This window comes from Ovis aries, chromosome 1 (genome assembly GCF_016772045.2).
Source record: "Ovis aries strain OAR_USU_Benz2616 breed Rambouillet chromosome 1, ARS-UI_Ramb_v3.0, whole genome shotgun sequence".
Classification (NCBI taxonomy): Eukaryota; Metazoa; Chordata; class Mammalia; order Artiodactyla; family Bovidae; genus Ovis; species Ovis aries.
The window spans coordinates 249,691,295-249,707,876 of NC_056054.1; the positions used below are offsets into that span (position 1 = coordinate 249,691,295).

Below are 16,582 nucleotides of genomic sequence, written 5' to 3' on the forward strand. Positions count from 1 at the left end.
AAATGGTAGATGAGAAGGGTGCTGAAGGTGACCCAACAATTCCATCAGCCCTCCCCTTCTCCCTCACGGGCTCTGAGACAAGAGGTGGGATGCATCTGAAGGCAAAACTCCAGGAAAACACCTTCAAGCAAAGATTCTTGGCTAGTGTCTGGCTTGAATTCCTCCACAAAAGAGGGCTGGAATTTAAGTACTGGCAGATGGGTAGAGGGGAGGCAGGGGGCTCTTCAAGAAGAAAATATTTTATTCATGATCTCTAGTCAAAAGAGGAACAGACTACTTAAAAGACTTAAATGTCATTTTAAAATTAATACACAAGAAACAACCATCTTGATAATTCTGATGATGGTGCAATAAAGCTAAAATCACTGGTTTGCTTGTGGGGAAAAAAAAGCCAATAAAAAGAAAGGGAAATCTAGGTCTTCAATGTAAAATTATTTTCAACTCTATAAATCTCTGATTAGCCTCCTTCCTTGTACCAAATGACAACATACGCTCCCACAAACAAACAAAAATACACAAGAAAGGAAGAAATGAAGATGAAGGAAGGAAGAAAGGGAAGTAGGAAGGAATGAAAGAAGGAAACTTAATACAATAAACCGCAAACTCAGTATCTTCTCTCATTGCCTAACATTTCTGTGAATTTCCTGAGTGATGGCTTGTCTTTTAGCTCTTGGCTGAGAGTCCTGATTCTTAAATCCTCCCATAAAGGGTATGGAGGAGAGAATTTCAAGCATTTTACAGCAGATAAGTGTGCCAAGAAGTGCTGGCAGAGCACTATGAACTGAGATTCAAGGACTGGGTGGGTTCTGTCCTTGTGTGAGGACCAGAGTATGTTAATTCCAGAACAGTCGCACACGCCAACATTGCTCTCTCACATTCTATGTGACATCTAATCATTAGTGATACATTCCTTCGAATTAATATCCAAACTACCACACAACTGCATTCATCTCACACGCTACTAAAGTAATGCTCAAAATTCTCCAAGCCAGGCTTCAGCAATACGTGAACCATGAACTTTAAGATGTACAAGCTGGTTTTAGAAAAGGCAGAGGAACCAGAGATCAAATTGCCAACATCCACTGGATCATGGAAAAAGCAAGAGAGTTCCAGAAAAACATCTATTTCTGCTTCACTGACTATGCCAAAGCCTTTGACTGTGTGGATCACAATAAACTGTGGAAAATTCTGAAAGAGATGGGAATACCAGACCACCTGACCTGCCTCTTGAGAAACCTGTATTCAGGTCAGGAAGCAATAGTTAGAACTGGACAGGGAACAGACTGGTTCCAAATAGGAAAGGGAGTACGTCAAGGCTGTATATTGTCACCGTGCTTATTTAACTTATATACAGAGTACATCATGAGAAACACTGGGCTGGAGGAAGCACAAGCAGGAATCAAGACTGCCAGTAGAAATATCAATAACCTCAAATATGCAGATGACACCACCCTTATGGCAGAAAGTGAAGACGAATTAAAAAGCCTCTTGATGAACGTGAAAGAGGAGAGTGAAAAAGTTGGCTTAAAGCTCAACATTCAGAAAACAAAGATCATGGCATCTGGTCCCATCACTTCATGGGAAATAGATGGGGAAACAGTGTCAGACTTTATTTTTCTGGGGTCCAAAATCACTGTGGATGGTGATTGCAGCCATGAAATTAAAAGACACTTGCTCCTTGGAAGAAAAGTTATGAGCAACCTAGATAGCATATTGAAAAGCAAAGACATTACTTTGCCAACAAAGGTCCATCTAGTCAAGGCTATGGTTTTTCCAGTGGTCCTGTATGGATGTGAGAGTTGGACTGTGAAGAAGGCTGAGCGCTGAAGAATTGATGCTTTTGAACTGTGGTGTTGGAGAAGACTCTTGAGAGTCCCTTGGACTGCAAGGAGATCCAACCAGTGCATTCTGAAGGAGATCAACCCTGGGATTTCTTTGGAGGGACTGATGCTAAAGCTGAAACTCCAGTACTTTGGCCACCTCATGCGAAGAGTTGACTCACTGGAAAAGACTCTGATGCTGGGAGGGATTGGAGGCAGGAGGAGAAGGGGACGACAGAGGATGAGATGGCTGGATGGCATCACTGACTTGATAGACGTGAGTCTGAGTGAACTCCGGGAGTTGGTGATGGACAGGGAGGCCTGGCGTGATGCGATTCATGGGTCACAAAGAGTCGGACACGACTGAGCGACTGAACTGAACTGAACTTGGTAGGTCTGGAACCGCTAGCTCCAGGGGAGGCTGTGGTTAATTGAAACACACTGTCTTTCAAAGGGTTTGTGGAACAGAATGAAAATCTGTCCCTAGGAGAGCACTTGCAGGTTGGAGAACTCAGAAGCAGAAAGGGTTGGATAAACAAACATTCAGAAGCACAAACCACCAAACACATCCAAACACACAGTCAATCAAGTTAAGGAAATGCATACAGAGCCTCCTCCCCGATTCCTTTTTTCTTTCTTTCTTTCTTTTTTTTTTTTTTTGACATGGACCATTTTTAAAGTCTTTATCGAATTTGTTGCAACATTGCTTCTGTTTGATGTTTCGGTTTTTTGGCGGCAGGGTGTGCAGGATCTTAGCTCCCCAGCCAGGGACCAAACTGAACCCTCTGCATCGGAAGGTGAAGTCTTCACCACTAGACCACCAGGGAAGTCCTTCCCCTGATTCTTCGTGTTAATACTACAAGCTCTGCTCCCTCTCTCCTTTGTGCAGTCTCCATGGTCCCATGAGAGAGGGACAGAGCAGGTGACAAGCTGCTACAGAGACCCCAGTCCTCACTCAGCAAACTTTCCTTGAAAAGCAGGCTTTTATCTGGATGGCTAGGGACTCCTCTTCTCTCACACTCTCACTCTGCACCCCAGCAGGTAAAAGGACAGCGATCTTGGCCCCCAACCTGACAGGTCTGAGTAGAGATTCCAGATGAAGAGTCTGGGTCCATTCCCATCCAGTGACCCTCCTCCTTTCTTCTTCTGATCACCTCCCAAGGTTTTGTTCACCAGCCTGTCCTCAGCAATCAGACGGTCAAAGGCAGAATGAAAAGGAGGAGCTGCAGGGGCCCAGGGCAAGATGACCCTTGATGCCCCAGTGGGGCACTAACTTCCCATTACGCACACCCACTTGAGGCTGCCCTGTCAACACCCAAAGCTGGGCTGCCTTCTGTGAAATAGGCAGAAGCTTCCTCAGAGCACCTAGCCTGAGCATCAGGTAGAAGCATCTCTGGCTTCAGGTGAGGATTGACATGCTAAGTGTTTCCTGACAGCCCAAGAGAACCTGAATACCTAGCCATGTTCTCAAGCTACAGAAGTCTAGTGCCAACCGTACTGATGCAGAGGAAATCACAAACAATGCACTTTAAGGCCAGAACGCCAATATTTTTGAAGGGCTTCATTTCTCCTCCGTTCCAACTTTGATATACATACTTACTTAAAAAGGGCCTGGGGAGGGTTAATTGAATTAATATATGTAAAGTGCTCGGGGTTTGAAGAGAATATGCAATATAAATGGAAGTGTCACTAAAAAGGTTAATCTAATTTACATCTAACACTTTCAGTTCATGGTGTTAATGAACTATATCCTTTTAGAGAGTGATTAATTTATAGAAATGTGATTATTTTTCCTAACGCTCTATATGGGTCAGCTTCTTCTCTTACTGTATCTAACTTTATAGGAGAATTCAGCATTTTATAAATTAAAATAATAAATCATATACCCCTATAATGGTTATATTTCATTAATTACAAGGAGACATGCATTAGATTAACATTTATCTGTTTTAATTAATTTGCTGCAATGCAGTTATCCATGCAAATTGGAAAATGACACATCAACTTGACATCACATTAACAGTTTTGACTGGTTCTACCCTAAAAATTTATGGGCCTGCAACTGCTGCATAACCACGGTGACCACCCGCTGTGCACCATATGCAGCCCAAACATGAAAGAACAAGGAAGAGCCTTAATGCTAAATTCAGACTTCTGAAAATATCATTAATTGAATTGATAAGACAGTATAAGGGCAGAAAGATGTAGGGCTATGTTTGAGGGGAGTTTGAGCCCTGAAGTCTCACAGGCAATTTCTTAAATCTGATCACCTTATTTGCTTAGACACTTTATCCTTCCAAAGGGCATTCAGAGCCCTTAGCAAGTGGATACTCAGAACTTTCTTGAGTAGAGGAGGGAGATGCCATAGTGTCCTTTTGGCACAGGAAGAAGCAGCTATCAGAGGGCTGTGTGATGCATCCTGATCCTCACACTGATCAGTGAATCCAAGTCAGGAGACTGGGAGAAAATGCCTTTCCTACCTTCTCCACAATGATTTCCTTGTAGCACTTACTTGGAAGACTGCAGATTGGTTTAACTCTATAATACAACAGACAGCATGGAAATGCAAAGTGGCAGAAGTCACCAAAAATGATGTGTTGTGGGCTTTTTTTAAAAAAAAAAAAAGGCAGCAAAACTTAAGTTAAATTTCAGCCAATTAAGCATTTTTAGAAGCAATGAGAGTAGCGTTCACATGCTTTCTCAGTGAGAATTCCAACAGCATCTGCCGCACCTGATTCCCTCACACATCTTGGTGTGGTTAGAATTCCCCTGATTCATCTGTAGAACAGAGTGTCTTCAATACCATGTGTAAAACAGCTAGTGGGAGGCCGCTCTATATACAGTACAGGGAGCTCAGCCCAGTGTTCTGTGATGACCTGGAGGGCTGGGATGAACCAACGTATTCTATGATGTTCATTTGCCAGTATGTAAAATGGGTACTTGTGAAAAAGACAGCTGACATGTGTCAAATCCAGCCATGACAGCAGAAGGAAGGGCGGCCTTAGGAGCAGTCGGGGTACCTGCTGCTCCATCTACACCATCTCTCCCACCCTTGCCACACTCACCTCCTCATTCTACCGAGTCCAGGCTTCAGCCATATCTAATACACTTGAAAATGTCTATGGTAGCTTTCTTTGACCCTGGCTGTTTAAAAAAAAAAAAAAAAAAAAGGGAGTCAGAGGAGGACCATGATTAACCCAAATGAACGACTCCTGGGAGGCCTTCCTGGCCCAAGGGACCCGGCCAATGGACCACGCAATGCAGACAGCTGCCTTCTCTGCTTGAGGCCAAGCATGATGGGGGTGGGTGGGGAGGATGGAGGAAGGCCTCCAGCTGCCCGGGTGACGAGAGGCTAAGTTCACTCTTGATGGGGAAGTCAATCAGAGAGTGAGGCTTCCAGAAAAACAATTCTTTCAGCAATTTTGTAGTGAAACCCAAATGCTCTCGGACTGTGAGGAGATGCCTTCCAGGGCAGCAGAGCCCCTCTGGCCCCACTCAGAGCTTTCCTCAGACTGAAGACACATCATGCTACTAGGTACGCTCATGTGACATGGGAAGTCCACGTCTGCCACACTGTTCTGGGTTTACATCTCAGTCCCATGACCACTAAGCTGTGGGGCCTTGGGCAAGTTACTTCCCTTCTCTGAGTCTCAGTTTTCTCCTCTGTATATACAGGATAGTAATTCAAACTACATAATCAGTGCATCAATCCAATTGGGGTTAAGATCAAACCAACAGTCACATGCAAAGTGCTTAAAACAGTGCCTGGCACAGGGTATGCATTCAATAAACACTCATTCCTTTATTAGCTCTGTAATCTCTGTGCAGAAATACATTTTTCCGTGGCTGGGCTCCCTCCTCGCTCCTGCCCATGCACCGACATGGGCATTCTTACTTTGCATCTACATGCCCTACCCCTCAACCCCATCTTCTTATAAATGCCTACTCACCCGTTAAGACCACTTTCATGTACTCCATAAATCTTTCCTAGTTTCTCCTATCCTTGCCAATTTCTGTCTTTCCTGAAAGACTTTTTCAAGGTCTTTCATGCACAGTCTGACCTCTCCCCAGAAGCTACAGAGTTCTTCAAAAGTTTGTGTCATGTGTGATGTTTGCCCTAGACAGAGTGTGAGCTCTCTGACATCTGAAACTTGCTTTATCTTTTTGTTCCCCCCACAGAATAACAGGAGACAGAAATGGCTAGCTGTTGGCTGATATGGCTAAAAATGGGGCCCACTGCATGTTTGAGTTGGTCTCACTCTCCCAGGCATTCTCCTCTGATGACTGCCCTCTTCTGCCTATTGCTCCCTGATGGAATAGTATGGATGAATGTCAGTGTTCTCCCAAAATTCACCTGTTGAAACCCTACCCCTCAATGTGATGGTATTAGGAGAGAGGGTCTTTGGGAGACCCTCTCCTTAAAACCCAAATCCTTGCATACTAGGATTAGAAGAGGTCTTGAGGGTGGGGCCCTCATGAATGGGATTAGTGCCCCTATAAGAGTCATGAGAAAACTTGCTTCCTTTCTCTGCATTCCACACATCAGACACAATGAGAAGTTGGCAGTTTGCAACCCAGAAGAGAACTCTCACCAGAACCCAATCATACCAGCACCCTGGTCTTGGACTGCCTTCCTTCAGAACCATAGAAATCAATTTCTGTTGTTTATAAGCCACCCAATCTATTGTACTATTGGTTTTGTTTGTTTGTTTGTTTGTTTTTACAGGAGCTCTAGCTGACTAAGATAGCAAACTTCTGTTCTATTCAGTGCCTGTGTCTTCAGTTCAGCATACTTCCCCCAGATCAGTCTTCTCATGATCCATCCACAAACCCACCATTCCAATTTCCACAGGCTCCAATTAGTGGTGGGCTAAATAATAAATTATAAAATAATAATCTGTCTCAAACTGTCATTTGGTTATCACAGCTTCAGCTACCCCTTTCCACATAAACATGCATCATCACAGAAATTGTCAATGTCTTAAACAAACAAAAGAATGCTTCTCTGTTTCCTGGGACAGCAAGGCTGGGAGGAAAATATTTACTGGTCAAGGGACTTCTCTTAACAACCCAAATCACACCAAAGACCAGAATCCCATACCTTCAGCACCAGCATTGAGAGATGTTTATTTATTTAGATAACATACATTGCCAAGTCCTTCCTCAGAGCTCACCCTACATTAAGTGCCAGGGCTTTAGAGATTAATGAGATGAGATATGGGTCCCAGACTCAAAGGCATTCATAGAGTAGTATTTTCACAATTCAAGTCAAATGTCTCTGTGTACATGTATACAGAGAGAGAGAAAACAGAGTTTGAATGGAGGGAAGGTATGAACAAAGCTACTGAACTATCAAGAGGTCAGAGAGAATCTCAGATGCTAGAACCCAGTGTTTAAATGATCAGAAATTACAGTCGCCATATATTTAATTCTGTTTACATGCCATGAACTGCACTAAGTGATTTCTAAACACTATACTGCCAACTACTTGGCAAGGCAGATCTTTGTATCCCCATTTTATAGATAAAGAAACTGAGGTTCAAAGGGATAAACTGATTTGCCCAAGATTATCTAACTGGGAAGCGGTAGGGCCAAGATTAGAACCCAGGTTTCTCTGGTTACCGAGCCCAAATTTTCCTTCCTAGAGGACAGAAGAAAAATGAAAATATCCAAAATATCTGTGAAACAATACCACCGCAACTGCAAACAGGTGGCTTCACTAAACCAATCACTGCTGATTGTTCAGCTGATATTCCAGAGGCCAGGCAGAAGGATAACGTTGGAGACGCAGGGAGAATCAGGATGAGATTCCAGCTCGGGGGCTTACAGGGTGGTGATGGACCAGACGAGGAGCACAGGTACTCCAGAGGGAGAGCTGCAGTCTGGGGGACCAGTCAGAGGAGGCTCCCAGGGGAGACCATGTCCAGCCCTGGCCATGTCTTGAGTCACAGAAGGAATCAGGATGAGGAAAGTGACCTTACAGCCCAAAGACATAGTCCAAAGGGCCCAGGGCAGGAATGAGCCCATCCTGGCCCAAGAAGCACAGGTACTCTGGGATGAGTGCAAGTCAGCATGTGCCCTCTGATGCACTGCTGGGGACATTTTGTCACTGTGCTTCAGTTGTTGGGGAAACTACTGTCACATCACTAGAAGTCACATGCTACTTTCCCAGAGATGATACAGGACAATTCACCACAAAAATCCCACACCACTTTCGCCCCTGTAGGAGGTTCTGCACGTGCACTTTGGAATAGACAGGGATGGTTTCTGAATCTGTGAGAGGGAGGGTGAGGCTGCTGCTTGAAGAAGGTTTCTATGGATAAGAACAAGGCCCACTCCCTTCACCTCTTGACCGGCCCCTCGAGACAACAGCCTTGGACTCTCGCACTGTGAGCAGGACCATAGGGCCCCTAGGGATCTCAGAGATATAGTCAGCTTCCTCATGGCCGCCAGATCTGCCTTTAAACCCAAAGGGGAGAACCCATGATGAATAGTCAGGGGGCACTGGGTGTGATGAGCCTTCTCATTCTCACCCCAGTGTCACAACCTTCACTGGTAGTCCTGGCAAGTCATTTGTCCTCATTCAGACTTAGTTTCTTCTCTGTGAAGTTGGCTACCAACATCAGCCCTGCATGGCTTGTAAATATGAGACAGTCCAAGTAAAGAGATTAGCAGAGTGCCTGTTACACTAAGGAGAGGTTCCACAAACTGCAATTACTACAATTATACAACTCCTGCTACAACTCCGCTCTGTCCTCTCCCCTCCTTATTACCAAATGCTGTACTTGCAAGCCCCTTCCCACCCCCATCTCCCTTGTCTGCGTCCCCATCATATGGTACTACACTTGGTACAAATGCAGCCTACTCTTATTCTCTTAAAGTTTTCACATAAACATCTTGTCTCTTCAACCAGATCAAAGCTCTCAAAGCAAGGCAGTAGTGAGATGGGAATGGGGGTGGTCTTCTTATATTTTCTAAGAACCCTCCAAAGCACTGAGCCAGGCTCTGGAACATAGGCAGACACAACATCAGTTATTACTGATGGTCTATACTCAAGTATGGGTTTCCCTAGTGGCTCAGCTTGTAAAGAATCTTCCTGTAATGCAGGAGACCCTGGTTCAATTTCTGAGTTGGGAAGATCACCTGGACAAGGGATAGGCTACTGTCTCCAGAATTCTTAGGATTCCCTAGTGGCTCAGACGGTAAAGAATCCACCTGAAATGCAGGAGACCCCTGGGTTAGGAAGATCCCCTGGAGGAGGGCATGGCAACACACTCCAGTATTCTTGGAAAATGAAAAATAGCCTTCTTTTTTTTTTTTTTTTTTTTTTTGAGAATCCCCATGGACAGAGGAGCCTGGTGGGCTGCAGTCCATGGGGTCACAGAGTCAGACACAACTGAGCAACTAAGCAAAGCACATACTCAGGTATTGTCCTGAACAATCAATGCCTAGATCTTGAGAACTGAAAAGGGTTTTCGTACCAGGCTCATGAGACCTGAGACCACTGATATATCACCAAATTTGACACAAATCTTAAGATGTTTATTGTATTGTCTTTTTTCCCTGGATAAGACATGTCTTTCTCTGCCCCAGAGGCTCCTTGGGTCCACAATGCCCTCTCAGCTTCGCATAGGATCTGGTTCTTTCAAGGCATCCTGGAAGTGTTTGCCTATTTTGAATAGCCAAGATACAGAAGAGTAAAAGGAAGGGGTTATAATAGCTCCCTGGCCACTGTATTATTTCTGAAGTCGGGAATACGTCTGCACTGAAATTGCAGAGATCCTGCAAAAACAGTTCTCAGGGCTTAGCTGCTCAATTTGCTACAGGCAAGAAGCAAGAAACACAAAGGCAGAACCAGCTGTGCACCTCAAACACAACATCATATAGGAGCCCACGCCAGGAAGATGTGCTTGCAGACAGTTGTCCAGAGGATGTATTCAAGTCTGCCAGGAAGCCTGACACCCCACTCCCAATCTTCCTCTACACATGAATTCGGAACTGTATGGGAAAAGAAGGGTATTTTTCATTCAATCTTCTTCACATGCCTCCCTGACTTTTCTCCTCCTTAGTAGTATGGGAATAACAACAACATGAACGTTAGAAACTGCAAAGTCAGTGGCAGGATGCATCATATACAAAGCATAACCTTCAGTGTCTCACACATTCTTCAGAGATAATTTGAAATTTGGAAACGTAAAATGCATGTACATTGTGATAAGGAAATTCAGCTCTGTACTTCCCAACTGAAGTGTCATAGTAAATGTCTCTGTTTTGATCAAGTATTACTCATTTGTCTTTAAAAAAAAAAAAAAAATGCAGCTAACAACGCCCTTTGCAGCCCCCCAGTGGTAGGAAAGAGAAAGAAGGAAGACGGGGGATTCAGAAAGCAACTCACTCAGCAGACCAATCAACTTTTCACTCCAGAAAGACAAATGGCTTGTTTTCAGCACGAAATGAATATGTTCTAAGAGAGGAAGATGAAAAGTGTTGGTTAAAATGCACATAATTATTCATATGAGCGTGAATCATTGAGAGCCTAGATTTTTTTTTTTCTTTTCAATCGTTCTCTTTTATCTGTACCGTTTTCCATTCTAACCTGGGAACCCCGCAATGCATTAGCATACCAGGTCTTCTTCGCAAACAAGTTTTCCCTTCTTTCTTCACTTGCTGTGAGACCCCCTGTTTGCAGACATCTGCTCATACAGACACAATTTGCTCTGCTACAAAGTGACAAAAAAATTAAATAGACATCACTCGCCTGTTTAACAAAGTTTTTATATTGGGGAAGGAGAGCAAAAGCTTTGGAACTTCATTAATTCCGTTTTCACAAAAACAACAGTCTCTCGGGGTGATGGGCGACTTCTTTACACATTCCTTTACCTTTGCCACATGTTTGAGAAATTTTCATCATCAGTTTTCCGCTGTCTTCCACCAAACGAAACTACTTCTCAAGGATGGGGGTGGGGGGATGGGACGAAAAGAAATAGGATGCCGGCTTATAAAATCATGTCACCAAAAACCATGTCACCACAAAACTAAAAGGTTACACGATGAACAGAAACTCTACTATCCTCAATTGTATCACTCTCAAGTTGCGGAAGAGGCATTTCCGAGGTTCTCAGGAGGCGAACTGTCTGCCTCGTACTCTCCCCACCCTCCAAGGGTAATTAAACACAGAAAACATTCCCTCCTGGGTCAAATGGAAGCTACAGTGTAAAGCCAGCTTGCAAATCAGATTGCCTCTAGTAGGGCGTCTCTTTATCTTCTAGAGCAAACTCCTCCTTCCTCTGACAATGGTCAATGACCACGGTCCTCCCGGAGCTGGTTAACGGGCAAATTTTACCACAACCATTAAACCAAGCGTACGCTCTCCCAGTTAAAGCGCAGAGAATCAACAAGTTAGCACAAACCTGGGCGCCCCAGCCCAGAACTGCCTCTCCGGCGCCCACCGCCGCCAACCTCTCGCTCTGCTCCTCCCTTGCCTCTCCCACCATCGTCCAGCAAGCATGTGACCTTCCGTTTTCAGTTCACCCTCTGGTCGCCCCCACCCCAGCGCTCCTCCCCACACTCCAAGGCAGCAAATTCCGCCGTTCGCCAGCCTCTCGACCGCGCCAGGCGTTCGCCCGGATCTTGCTTCCTCCGAGGCGCGAAGGGCCGAGAGGTCAAAACTCCAAGCGAACCAGAGTAGCGGGGAGGGAGGTCACCAGGTTCTGCGCTCGGGTGCCGAAGCACAGTCGCAGAGGCTGTGGGCAACATCACATCCCGCACTTCTCCTGGACTCGGCGGCCCACCCCGAGGGCGCGCGTTCCCAGGGGAGCCAGAGCCGCCCTGGGGGAGCCTGAGGCCAGCCAAGGGGAGCCTTCTCTGGAGGCCACAAGTTTCCACCCCATCCCCGAGCTGGGAGACGAGCCCTGCTCTCTCCTTAGAGGCACTGCCGCTGAGTACTCCCTCTGGGCTGGAGCAGACAACTGCCTCTCCGCGCCGCACCAGCCCGCGACTCAGCCACTACGCCCCCACCCCGGGGCAGACAGCCCCGAAACTTATCCCGACTCCCCAGACCTCGCCTTCCCCAGGGTCCCTAGGCCCCACCCAGGGGTTGGGTCGGCGTCCGCAAGTGAAATCTATCTAGTCCCCGACGCAGGGCGCTCACTTCGGGCAACCTGGGCGCACGGGCGCTGGGAAGCTGCGGCAAGGAAGGGTGTGCAAACCCAGCGTGAGCCCGGGTGCCCGCTGCTTACACGCTCAAGCCCGCCCTGCTTCCCTCCTCGAAGACGAAGAAAGTTCCCCAGCACCCACCTTTAGCCGCGAGGAGGCGGCGCCGCCCGCTGTCCCCGCCGCCGCTGCCGCTCCCCACGCCCAGCGCCAGCAGGAGCGGCACCCAGCACAGCCTCCCAGTCAGCATGCTCGCCGCCGCCGCCGCCTCAGAGCCGCCGCCGCCGCCTAGGCCCGCGCCGGCTCTCCCCTCCCGGTGCGCGCCGGGCCGCCAGCCGCCTCGCCCTGCCGCTGGGTGCGCTTCGGGAGCCGCCGCGCTCGGTCTCCGGCGTCCGCCGCCGCGCCGCCCGCTCGCCGGCAGCAGCCGCGCTCACTGGCGCGGACCTGGAGCGGCTCCGGCGCTCACCCCGGGACGGCCCGTGACGTCACGGACGGGGGGAGGCGGCTCCTGCATATTCATGAGGCGCGGACACCGGTGGCGGCCGTGAGCTCGCGGCTCCGCGGCACCGGCCCCCAACTTTCCCCGCCGTCCTCGAGCTCTCGGGGCGCTCCTGCTCCAGTTTTCCTGGTCCAGGCAGGACTCGGCTCCCAGAGGGCCGGGTGGGCGGCTGCGGGGAGCCCTCCGGCCCCGCTCCCTTCTCGCTCCGGCTCGCGAATAACTGCCTCAAGGGATGACCGGCTCCCTCGGACGTGGTTCCCGGGAGCCTGAGCGTCGCCCGCGGGGAGTCAGGGCGCCGGGCCCCGCCACGCCCTTGAAGCTGACATCCGCGCCGAGAGCAGCGGGGGCGTTGCTGCCAGTCCCGCCCTTGGCCGGGACTCTGGGCGTTCTATGCCGCCGGGTCTGGGGAGGGCGCCCGGCCCACGCTAGAGTTGGAGAGCGCTAGTGCTGCGAGCGCTGGTCGGAGTTGCCGAGCCGTGTGCATCACCGCGGACCGGAAGGGCAGTGGCCGGAGTCCGCACCATCTTGGAGATGCAGGGACAGCCGAGGCTCCCGGAGGCTGATGGACCAGATCACAGAAGGCAGACTTGGGGCGCTGGGCCTGCCGAGGCTACAGTGGGACAGAAACTTCGCTGCAGTATGGTGCCCAGGCAGGAAGTTACCACCTTTCTGTGTCACTCCACGTATCTTAAGACCTGGCCACCTGACGTCATGCTTTGTAACACCTCGTAATTGTCAGTTCCCAGAGTACAAGGGCCATGCACTCCGGACGACCCTCCCCAACCCCAGGCCATAGAGGTTTCAAAGAGGTACTCCATAAACACTAATTAATGGCTCACAAGAAATCCTTGACCATATTCGCGTACATGTATGCAGTGCCAATATCACACACAAGTCAGGGTTCAAATAAGGACGTAGAGAAATCCAGAGAGAACCAAGTTATTTATTCATTGATTCATCCCTTTTACTGAGCACCTAGACAGATAATGTCACCCTGCCACTGGACACTAAATTAGACATTAGACCATCCAAAGACCCAGGAGGGTTGTCCGTCCTCTCTTTAAAGTGTTTGTTCCTGTGTGAGAAGCCAAAGAAGGCAGTAAAAGGCAATTACAATGCCTTTTTGTGTGTGGTAGGCACATTCTTTATGTTGCTAGATATGAGCCTATACAAATCAATTAACAAAATGTATATGCTGCAACGGTGTCTAAACAGCATCCTATAATTAATAACTGTAGTTTGGAGTACTCAACAAAGCCATAAAATCCATTAACAGCCCTCCTGCTGCTCAGTCACTCTGCACCCAGCCTGGCAGCTCACCCAGAGCTACTGCCATTGCTCAGGTGGACTCTTCTGCATTTCCAGTCACTGAGAGGTGCTTGGAGTGCAGCCATGAATCACATTGGCTGCAGAAAGCCTCAACCCAGGAAGGGTGCTTCACCTGCACATCTCCTTTAACCTGCACAACCCACGTCTGTGCTGTTACTCTCCTTTCACACAGGAGTAAATGGAGCAAACTTCCTTGTCCAAGGTCAAAGGGCTAAACAATGCCTCAGGCCCACACCAGGTTCTTGCCCTTTCCAGACTTGGTGTTGGGGTCCAGAAAAAATGGCATGGAGAAGAAGGAAATTTGACCCAAGCAAAATCAGGGAGGCCAGCAAATAGAGGAAGAATATAGACGTGTCTCATTTTCTTCTATTTATGCTACACCCAGGGCTTCCCAGGTTGGCTCAGTGGTAAAGAATCCACCTGGCGGTGCAGGAGATGCCAGTTCTATCCCTGGGTGGAGAAGATCTCCTGGAGAAGGGAATGGCAAACAACTCCAGTATTCTTGCCTGGGAAATCTCATGTTCAGAGGAGCCTAGCAGGCTACAGTCTGTGGGGTCACAAAAGAGTCTGATACAACTTAGCAACTAAACAACAACTTCATGCTCCATCCAATTATATATCAGCCTCCCCTTCATTTTCTAATAAATAAACTTATTTACTGACTTACCTGTGCTGTCTTTTGATGTCATTCTGTTGAGTTTTTTAAGAACAGTTGGCTAGTTTCCAAAATTTTGCATGGACTTTCAAATCAGACCAAATAATGAGAAAGAAGAGAACATATAGCTGATGGGGAAGCATCCCCACCCCCATGCAGCAGATCACCAGAAAGAACACAGCAGAGAAAGATACCAGGAGGTAGGCCAGTTGCTAACAACATTGCTAACCTCTATTTTCTCCTCTATGAATAGGGTGGATAATTTATGCCTGTTGTAAAAAATCAAGCACACTAATGGCTCCTGTTTGTTTATACCCCCCTGAATTCATTCCCTTTGGATATATTCTCCATATGATTTGCTTTGGCCAGTAAGACAGCAGCCATGCATGTTTTCTCTTCCTCTTCCAGGTCAACCAAGAGGTGACCTGCTGAAGGGTGAGAGACCACACAGAGTGAAGCTGAGCTATCCATTCAGCCAAGGTCATCAGCACCAACTGACCCACAAGCTGAACGCAGACAACACGAGCAAGCCCAGCCAAGACCAGCCGATTCTGACCCACATCAGAGCTGCCCAACCGACTTATGAAAAGTAATCAGTGGTTGCATTCAGCCACTACGTTTTGGGGTGGTTGATTAAGGAGCATTTCCCTTGTAGCTCAGCTGGTAAAGAATCCACCTGCAATGTGGGAGACCTGTGCTCAATCCCTGGGTTGGGAAGATCCCCTGGAGAAAGGAAAGGCTACCCTCTCCAGTATTGTGGCCTGGAGAACTCCATGGGTCACAAAGAGTTGGACACAACTGAGTGACTTTCACTTTCACACCTACTTCATAAGTAAGTCATTACAAGAAGTAAATGATAAAATATATGTAGAACTCTTAGTATGTTGACTACATGTTGGCACATAGTCAACATTCAATAATTGTAAAAATGTCTCCATTTCATCCTTACTTCCCAAGTCTCTGAAATGCCAGTCATAAACCTGAGTTATGTCTTCTGCAAGAAAGGCACCAACAACCTGGCATGGAGGGGATGAAAATGAGTAAGTTCAGCCTTGGAAATTCTCGGGCCACAAGAGCCTTGAGCCCACATCATCCACATGGAGCACAGCTATGCCCTCTGCCTGTGCTAGGCCATTGCAGATACAAAAAGTGGATAATATAACCCAACAGTTAATATGTTCCAATTCACTCTGTGCCAGGCTTTGCAATAGGGGTTTTGCATCCCATACTTAATTTAATCCTCTCAACAACAGTTGTTATTTTCCTACTTTGTTCTGACCAGGTTACTGTCTAAGAAAGTTTGAGTAATTTATCTACATTAACTTAATTGTGCAGGATATGAATTAATGTCTGCCTAATAGAAATTCTTTCTCTCACACATTATCATTTTGAGAGAAGCATGTAGGATAAGTAAGCAACAAAAAGTAATTTCACAGACTCACAAACATAGAGAACAGGCTTGCATTCCCAAGGGGGAAGGATTGGGAGTTTAGGGTTAGTAGATGCAAAATATTGTATGTAGAATGGATGAACAACAAGGTCCTACTCTATAGCACAAAGAACTGTATTCAATATCCTCTGATAAGCCATAATGGAAAAGATTGTGATAAACCATATATGAAATATATATATATATATATATTTGAATCACTTTGCTGTACAGCAGAAATTAACACATTGTAAATCAACTGTATATCAATAAAATGAATTATTTTTAAAAGTAGTTTCAAGTCAGAAGAGGTAGCTTTGGGAATTCAGCTTTCAAAAATATCCTTATCCACCATCATTTCTGAATATTAAACAATTATTTAATAACCAACTGAAACCAAAGTAGTAGTACAAATCTCTGAATTTGTTGAGGCTGCCCCCTTTACTCTTGACTAGCTACTGCGGCGTGTTCTTTTACAGATCTTTCTCAAAAATGGTAAGCAGATGATGTAAGGCTTTGCTCACTTTAAGCTCCAAGCCCAGGGCCCCACCTGGCAAAGTGGTATTGAATCTCAGACAATTTATTTGGGTCAATAGTTTTTAATAAATAAATAACTCTACTGTTTCAGAAAATAGAATCTAATGGGAACATGCCTGACATAAACACAGCCAATTCCCTCTCATTTTCACCAGGGTCAT

General features: G+C 46.8%; 1 protein-coding gene across 2 annotated transcripts in view; it reads right to left on the bottom strand.

Moving 5' to 3' along the window:
- The window catches only part of CLSTN2 (calsyntenin 2), a 745,380-nt gene extending 732,973 nt beyond the window's left edge, over nt 1–12,407 (bottom strand). For both annotated transcript variants that reach the window (XM_042236283.2, XM_060395246.1), the window contains exon 1: nt 12,117–12,407. In XM_042236283.2, the coding sequence (XP_042092217.1) occupies nt 12,117–12,222 (106 nt within the window). In that variant the 5' untranslated portion in view covers nt 12,223–12,407. The remainder of the gene's footprint in view (nt 1–12,116) is intronic.
- Nucleotides 12,408–16,582: the final 4,175 nt, after the last annotated feature.